General features: G+C 42.4%; 1 protein-coding gene across 2 annotated transcripts; it reads left to right on the forward strand.

The window, feature by feature from the left end:
* Positions 1-261: 261 nt before the first annotated feature.
* Positions 262-9,140, forward strand: LOC139643461 (rho-related GTP-binding protein RhoG-like). 2 transcript variants are annotated; one of them, XM_071518610.1, is made up of 4 exons: positions 262-426; positions 2,549-2,719; positions 3,617-3,862; positions 4,196-9,140. In XM_071518610.1, exons 1-4 carry the CDS (start codon positions 298-300, stop codon positions 4,253-4,255), a joined length of 606 nt encoding a protein of 201 aa, XP_071374711.1. In that variant the 5' UTR covers positions 262-297; the 3' UTR covers positions 4,256-9,140. The 2 variants fall into 2 exon arrangements, with proteins under 2 accessions (XP_071374711.1, XP_071374712.1); XM_071518611.1 differs by lacking the exon at positions 4,196-9,140 and having other exon boundaries at positions 3,617-4,046.
* The last annotated feature ends 212 nt before the right edge of the window (positions 9,141-9,352 follow it).

Genomic DNA, 9,352 nt, shown 5'->3' on the forward strand with positions numbered 1-9,352 from the left:
AACTGGTTTGTCTAATAACTTATCACACTGACCAAATACTAATATCCTATCACCCAGAAATTTAGTCTCTCTATAGAAGTGGTTTTGGCAGTTTTGGTGATAAATGGTAGAAGCTGTAGAACAACCCAGTTTCCCCACAGCTTCATCTGATCTTTTAGCAGATCTGTGGTTATTGTTTGACGACAGAGATGTCTTCATGTGTCTCTCTGTGTGTGTGTCTGTGTGTGTGTGTGTGTGTGTGTGTGTGTGTGTTGCAGGTTGCTGCGGGGGGTCAGAGGTCAGAGTTCAGCGGTCGTCATGCAGAGCATCAAGTGTGTGGTGGTGGGAGACGGAGCGGTGGGGAAGACCTGCCTCCTCATCTCCTACACCACCGGAGCCTTCCCCAAGGAGTACATCCCCACCGTGTTCGACAACTACAGCAGCCAGGTGTGTGTGTGTGTGTGTGTGTGTGTGCGTGTGCGTGTGTGTGTGTGCCTGTGTGTGTGTGTGTGTGTGTGCCTGTGTGTGTGTGTGTGTGTGTGCCTGTGTGTATGGAGGCACAAACATTTTTGCCGCTCCTCATTGCTTTAAGGGGCTGGTTTAGGATCAGGATTAGAGTTAGAATTAGGATTAGGATAAGAATTAGGTTAAAAGCCCCATATCAGTCGAACCCTGGCATTCACTATTCATTTCAACATATATTCATCATTTCAACATGGCCTCTCTGTATTAGCTCATATCACCCAGGATCTTTTTGGAAATGTTTAGCCCAGTTTCGGACCAAGCAGTCAATTACATTATTACATATTTAAACAATGCATAAACAGCTGTAAATATCAAGAATATGCACCAGAGAAGTACAATGTAATGCTAATAATGTTTATTTTAGTCACTAAAGTTTCACTTGCAAACCCTATGGAACCTCGGCTTAGCCTAGACAGCTATAAATCATTTAGAGTCTTTTAAATGACGAATCAACGTAAAAATTAGGCTCGTGACTCTTAAAATCAAGTGATGCCAGTTCAAAGATTGATTTTCCCTTTTCAGGTTGTTTTGTTTGATTATCAGAGGAGGCACAGAGGCAGAAAACTATTCAGTAAGGGCAAAAAAACGATGAAGATAAAAATAAAATAATATAGATATGATAATGAATTTGTCGTTGGAATCTGTTTTTTCCTATCCCATAAATCGTCTTGCAACCCCCAAAATTATCTCACGACCCCCTGGGGGGTCCAGACGCCCAGGTTGAGAACCACCACCTCAGCCTGAGTGCATCCCCAGATAAAATAATATCTGGGGATGCATCTAATATCCAGCAAAATAGAACTGAAACAACGTTGATTAGATATCAGGCAGCACCACTGAACTAACGTTGATCTCTGACGTCTTTTTGGCATTGATCTTGCTCATCCATTGATTCAACATTGAAAAATCGACCATGTCCAACGCTGATTCAACACTGAAGTTCTGCCCATGGTTGAATAATGATTGATCTAGTGTTGAAGTATTGCAAAGGTTTTAATGTTGAATCAATGATTGTGTTATGATTCATTTAACATTGAATCTATGCCAAATCAGGCTTTATTTACAGCCTGACTTAAATGCAAGACACCAATAATAAAGTAAAAAAAATATATAGATTTATTGATACAATATACAATACAATAACAATAATATTAACATATTATTATCATCAGCTATGCTTTATACCATGTGGTTTTACAGGCAGAAAGAGGTATGGCCAATGACGAAATGGTTACGCAACGTTTATAAACAGAACTCATCAACTCGCTTATTGTAAAGTAGAGGGAAACAATACAGTCTCTGTAAAGTGCTTTTATGGGCTTTATTGAGATGCCACTGAAATAATTTGTTATAGCTTATGGGCCAAATTTATTTATTTGTATTTGATATGGTGCCTTGGGAGTCACCTCTCTAGAGTCCCTGAACACAGAGCAGGTGACATCAAATGCTAAAATGCAAGTGATTGTTTTTTCTTTTTTTAAATTTTTACATTTGGCCTCAAAATTGGTCCACACCCATAACCAATGTGGGGTCATGGGTGTGGACGGGAAGAAGGGAAGAAGAAATGCTGTAAAAAGGAATCAGAAAATACAGGCTAGACGATGTAATGCTTACGTGTTCCATGGTCTGTGTATATTAATGTTGATTAGTACTCACTGAACATCAGCTTTTCAATGTTGAAATCTTGGCCAGATATCAATGTTGACTCAATATCACCTTTTCATTATTGAAAACCTCACCAAATATCAATGTCAAATCAATGTTATTTAACATCACATTTTCAATGTTGAAAATCTGACCAAATATACATTTTGGTTCAATGTTGATTTTTCAACCTTGACCAAGAATCAACGTTTTTGACCATATTTCAATGTCAAATCAATGTCACTTTGCTATCTGGGATCCAAACTTGATCTAGTCTGATCATATCTCCACCTACAGTACAGTAGAGACTCAGAAGAAGGTCTCTGGTGTGAAGGATCTTTGACATGTAAAACCCTGTTATACTGTACTGTATCTGCTGTCTGTGGTTTGGTGTGTTCAGGTGACGGTGGACGGCCGGACCATCAGTCTGAACCTGTGGGACACGGCGGGTCAGGAGGAGTACGACCGGCTGCGGACGCTGTCCTACCCCCAGACCAACGTCTTCATCATCTGCTTCTCCATCTCCAGCCCCGCCTCCTACGAGAACGTCAAGCACAAGTGGCATCCTGAGGTCAGAGAACATAAAACCGACCCAGCGGGCATCTGACAGACAGTGACCAAGTTCATGTCAACCCAAACAAGCACAACATTTTTACATCATTATATTATGGCACAGGAAAAAACTCTATTAAAGCTCCACATGGTGTAAAGCAGGACTCCCCTCTCCTCTGTGGTGATAAAGGAGTTGGATGGTCTATCTAAACATGGTGAAAGTATCAAAACTAAATCCACACAATCCATATTAGTGCAGCGAGCCTCTAAACGAGCCGTTTGGACTTCCGTAACTTTGTGACGTCACAAAGGTTCGCTCATTATCATTTTTGTAAGAAATAATAGACTAACAAAGTGTTTTTTTCAAAGCGGTTGAGCGGTTGTCGTCGTTTATTACCGGAGAGTTTTCCCTACCTGTAGCCGCCGGGCCGCGGCGTCTCACGTTTCACTCTGGAAACGGTTAGCCGATCGGAACAGAGGGGGTCGTTAATATTAATGAGCCTTAAAGACACGGAGACAGAAACGGCCTGTTCTTGGTAAGGCTCAGAGAGATGCTGGAAAATGAACGTGGAGAAATGGATTGAGAGTGTTTTTGGTTCATGACACCACACACACAGCTTTGAATGGACAGAAAGATACTAAATAAAACTCTGGAAAGTAGAATATGGAGCTTTAAATCTCTGTGTAGCTCTGGTAGTATCTTGGGTTGTGTCTCTTTCTCCATGATAAAACCCCAAAATCAGTGATTCTGTGATCTGTTGCTCCGGTAGAGGAGACTGGAGAATTGTGTTTTTTTCTCTCTCCATTCACTGCCATTGTATGGAGGAACAGTCTGAAAATCACACTCACACTTACAGTATTTTAAAGTTTATTATTGCCGTTATATAACCTATATAACTCTGCTGGCTGTGTCCAGGTTTCTCACCACTGTCCCGGGGTGCCGGTGCTCCTGGTCGGCACTAAGAGCGACCTGCGGAACGACGGCGACACCCAGAGGAAGCTGAAGGAGCAGAACCAGACGCCCGTCAGCCACCAGCAGGGCGCCGCCCTCGCCCGGCAGATCCACGCCACCCGCTACCTGGAGTGCTCCGCCCTCAACCAGGACGGCATTAAGGACGTGTTCGCGGAAGCCGTGAGGGCCTTCCTCAACCCGCAGCCCGTCGCCACCAAGAAACCCTGCGTGCTGCTGTAGGGGGGCGGAGCCTGACGTTTGCGCCCGGAACCCCCGCAGGACCCGACTGGACCCGATGGGTTTGGGGCGGGCTCGGGTTCGAAAATTATTGTTGAAAAATATGTTAGAATTTTATCTTTAGCAGAGAATTTTATATGGCAGTTTTGGGCTTTAGACGGGTTCGGGCTGACAGACAGCTGCAGTCCTCAGGGTCGGGTCGGGGTTGGAAGGGGTTTTTTTGGGGGTTTGTTTTGGGGATTGGGAAGGTGGGTGGGGGGGGGTTAAGGAGATGAGAGAGGCAGAAGAGAGGAAGAGTAGACAGAGAAGAAGAAAGGAAAGAGAAACACAATTAGTTTGGTTGGAGTAATTTACTTATGTAAATAGGGAAGAGGAATATTAAGAACCGATTCTCCTGTGATTGAGAGAGAGAGAGAGAGAGAGAGACTGAGACTAGTCAGTAGAGGAGGATACCAAAGCCTCTCATCCCAAAGATATGAAACTCTTGGCATCTGACTCAATTACATATCAAGGTTATGTTCAGGATCATAACTGGGCATAAATGTATAAAACTGTTCAGTGTAAAGTTTAACTCACCTGGTTCCTCCGCTGTCAAACTGTTCTGCTTTGCTTTGACTTGATGCTTTATTCAACTGCTTCACAACAAACAGTTTGTGTCCCTCCAACAAAGTATTTCATTTTCCAGTCAGTTAAACTGGGGATGCAGAATGGCACAGGTGAGCTGACTGCACTGAAATCAGTGAAATCTTAACAAGTGACTTACTGTGTTCCTCTTAGGAGGCCGCCACACTGATCCATCAGAAAACAGAATTATTAATAGATAGATTTGGTTTGTTTGAGCGTCAACATGGCGGCGAGGCAGAAGAACAGGAAGCTTTGCTCATAACGGAGCCACTTGATAGAAAAAAGAAGAAACAGACTCTACTGTATAAATTCAATCAGAAACTGAGCTGGAAAACCTCCAGTCATCCCAACGCTCCACCAGGCTTTCTCTGGTTTATCTGTTTTGGTCGGACCGCTATCTCTATTTCCCCCAAAACAAACGTAGGAACGATCTGATTGGCTGAACGGACGCTGACGAATCCGTCCGTCCAGAAAGAGTTCAGCTGGTTGAACTTTCTGTCGTCAAAACAGACGGAAATCTGACAGACGGAGCGTCGTCAGTCTGTCTGAAATGAACACAGACAGACAGACAGACGGATCAGTGTGGCAGCAGCCTTAACTGGGGATGCAGAATGGCCCATAATGACTGACTCCTCTGGTCTAAGTGACAGTCCAGCTTTGTTAAAACCTGTTTTTCCACTGCAGGACTATATCGGTCTTGCCAAGGCCAGTTATAATACTTTACAACCTGGGATCAAGTTATAATTCATTCATAAATCACGGTCCGACTGATATGCAATCTGCTGGCAACAAAATGGCCGCATAAATCACAGATTTGGGGTTTAGTTTTATAGACTTTGAACACGTAAACTTTATTGAGAGCAATACTGAGTCATGGCCGGCCCTGTTTGGTCCTGTGGTGGTTAATGTGATTCTGAACATGAGACAAAGAACTGTGGTATTCATTAACTTTTATTTTATGCAAAATCTGTACACAAGACAATCCTTCTTACTCACTTCATGTCACAGCTCCTTTTCAGCAGCCATTTTGCATCCCTCCTAACACGGGAGGGTGTTAACGTTTACATATCGGGCATTTCGCTGATGTTCTTACCCAGGATGATTTTCAGTGTGAGCAGGAAGAGGTTCAGAGACGGGACACACGGCCTGACGGACACATGAGCTGTTTTGGGATCAAATCCATGACATTTCAGTCTGAGGACAGTCCACCTCTCAGGTCTTCCTGCCTGTAAAGGTTTCCATAAAGAGTTTTTGCTCAAGTGAACTCATTTCAGGAGGCATTTTCCAGCTTTGTAAGGGCAATTCCTTCAAACCAACCTTCACATTAACCTGAAAATGAGGAAATTGTCCTTCTTTCCCATTCACGTTTTCCAGCCATGTTTTTTTTCCCAAGCCCCTTTCTGATTCCCTACCCTTCCTTCCTGTAAATACTTGATTGAATTCATCTGGGGAAGCCAAATGGTGCGCAGTGGAGCAGAGGCAGCAGCAGTCTGCAGTCCGCTCTGAGAATGATGAACTGCCACGGCCTTTCAGTTCTGACTCCAGCGCTTCACTTGAGCTTTCCTGGTCTATGATGGTGAAGCTCCGACAGCCTGGTCCGTCCTTCACATCGGGACTAAAGTATTCGGCATCATGGAGGGTTTTGACAGTTTCAATCAAACTCTTTTACCAAAGACTCCAAGCTAGTTTGACGCTGCTGAAAGTTTGTTTTCTTCTGATTGGAGTAGTTAACAAGCAGTTATTTACATTCCCATTTAAATTATATTTTAGGCATTTAGCTAACGGTCTTGTCCAGAGTGACTGAAGAGTGAACCAGAGCAGTGGAACACACTGAAACTCTTGGTACCCTTCCTTTGAAAACATTACAATACAGAGAGTCTCAAAAGTCTGGAATCACAGGGACTCGAACCCACACCTCCATTCAGACCAGAAACCCCAAACTTTTTCATATCAAAGACCCTCCAATCGATATGCATCCAACCAGCCAAGAAACGCCTTCTGAGATGTTTGTTGTTGATATTTGCAAAACTGTCGATCCAACATGTGGGGAGGGGAACGATCGAAACAGCCGACCTTCTATGTAGTTCCACTGGAAATAAAAGTGAACTTTAGGTTTTCCTCACTTCCATCCCCATGGAAGCCTCTCAGTGACCCCTGCTGGTCCCCGGACCCCACTTTGGGACACCATGCAGTAGCTTGTTGAAAATTTTTTGTAACATCTTATTTGTCTTAAATGTTGTTCCTAAGGCAGGAAAGGAAGCAAGTGAGTGCATTGTAATTATTATGGTGCATATATACTAAGAATACAAGCATATAATGAACTTATGTCCATTATCGGTGATTTAATCTTGTATTAAATGCTTGAAGTCATATTATTCTTTTAAAAAAGTGACAATGCAGTGAGATGATTTGACTTGGTTCAATACTATTCCGCTTGTGTCGAGAATTTCCTCAAAGCGAGTGATTTTATCTTTAAACACGTACAGTGATTTGCCTTATTTCAAGATTTCAGTAATTTCAAGTAAATTCTAGAAATGTCTTTAATAGCATTTAAACAAGTTGAGCAGTCTCACCCCATCTGCCTATTTTTCAGTCGGCTCACGCAAAAAAAATGACATTTTCACGTTTAAGATGAACATATTTTGCTGAACAGAAGCTCCGGGACTTTTTCTCGACTTCGTCTCTCCGCCTCTTCAGTTCTGTCTTCTAGATCATTTCGCCCGTTAGCTCCTGCTTCACATATCAGTGTGTCCCAGTGTCTCCTTTGTAAAGCCGAAAGAGCTTGGGACGGCCTGGGAGGTCAAACACGTTTCAGCCTGGAACCCAAATGAAAACCCGTGGAAAGACGTCGCTAACTCCAGTCATGTGTAGGGGCTGTGAGCCATTTGGGGTCCCGGTGTTGTGCCAAATTTTGTATCCCCTAAAAAATGTGTCGTGTCCTCGGGATGTGTTGCTGTTTTGCCACTGCATGAGGAAATTATCAGGGGGGGGGAAATCTGCTTAATAAATGACCAGCAGACTAATGTATAATCTGACAACTTCCGTGTAGAATCAATGGACGATTGTGGTTTGAGATACTAAGATCCCAGACTAGGTGGAATACTTTCAGCAGGCTTCTTTCATTCAATCCCATGAAATGTTTTTTAAATGTTGTTTTACCGTTTGAAAAACCACCAATAGCAAAGCAATCCACAAAAATTGACTTAATTCTATTTTCCTGATTTGTTTTGAGACGATTTGATCACGTTATTAGGTGATGCACATTTAGTATGGGCAGAAATATGTGTCACTAGAAACTGAAATTGAATTATTTACATTTGAATTTGAATTGCTCAACTTGAATAATTGCATTAAAAAACTTAATTTGAATCACATATTTTGAATTTGTATCGTTTAACTTGAATAATTGCATTGAAAAACTGAATCTGAATAGCATAATTTGAAATTGAATTTATTAGTTTGAAACTGAATTCCAATAAACTTGAAACTGAATGTAATATTATGAAATTTAATTAATTTGCTCTGAAACTGTATTCAGTTCTCACAATTCAAATTCAGTTCTCGTAATTCAATTTCAGTTTACTGAGACACATCCTGGTCTTTGAGGAAGAGCAGTGCAGAATTCTACAATGCAATGCAATTAATGCAATCACTTTCAATGCAATTATTCAAGTTAAACAATACAAATTCAAATTATGTGATTCAAATTCAGTTTTTTAATACAATTATTCAAGTTGAGCAATTCAAATTCAAATATAAATAATTCAGTTTCAGTTTGTAGTGACACATATTTCTGCCCATAGTTTAGGCACAGCAGCGGCTCAGAGTTCAGGCCTTGTGTCTCGGGGCTGTGTGGGTCTGGACCTGTGGGTCTGGACCTGTGGGTCCGGACCTGCAGCCCAGGCAGAGGGACTGAACCGATTCAGCTCACAGCTCTGGCTTCAGGAAGCCGCCTTCCTCCTGAGGCTCTCTTAAGAGGCAGGGAGCCATTTCCTCTTCCTCTCACTCCTTTCCTGGCGGCTCCAGGACGCAGAATCAGGAGGGATAGATGGGACACGCCCCGCCTGACAGGGGGACGGACGTGGCTGCCGGTGCCAAAGATGGCCGCCGGGGCGTTTTGATCAGATCGTCTCGGAGCTGGACGTCGTTTCACCGGACAGAGAAACGTTCGGCCGGTCGATGCTTTTCCTCCGAAACACTTTGACTCTTTGTAAAATCTGTGGGACAAAATTAACTGAACTTCTATTAACTATCAGCTGAATTAACTCTACGGCTGCCATCTTAACTGTCCAGGCCCAATTTGCCATTGAAGACGGTGAATATGAATCGGAATGTCCGCTCTATCCAATGTAATTCCCCCCCCCCCCCCAACACACACACACACACACACACACACACACACTTCTCTTCATCATGTGGGTCTTGCTTATTGAATGTTCCTCTTTATGTAGAATATTTATCAAATCTGATCTAATTTATGTATTTTTTTTTATTATGTGATTGATGCTATATTTGCTCCTGTTTTTGTTTTCCTGTGAATGTGCCTTAATTAAGAAAACAACTATTGTGTGACTGTGTTGTGGATTCAGAACTGCTATATTTGATACAAACTGAGAATAAAGCCAAACTCCAGTTCTTCAGATTGTTCAGTCCGGTTCAATCCAGTTCAGTTCGGTCCAGCAGGGTCTTGACTGTCTAAACAACTTGAACTTTTATGGGAAACAGATTAACATTTAGCACTAAACTCACATTAGAGACACAGTGACGTCATTACTGATTTGTTTACTTGTAAAGAAACTTGAGACGATAGAGTGGATTTTTTGTGTGAGAAGAGAGATA

This window comes from Centroberyx affinis, unplaced genomic scaffold (assembly GCF_046629955.1).
Source record: "Centroberyx affinis isolate AG114_WGS23_722 - 3 ecotype Tasmania unplaced genomic scaffold, CSIRO-AGI_Caff_v1 ptg000612l_1, whole genome shotgun sequence".
In the NCBI taxonomy this organism is placed as follows: Eukaryota; Metazoa; Chordata; class Actinopteri; order Beryciformes; family Berycidae; genus Centroberyx; species Centroberyx affinis.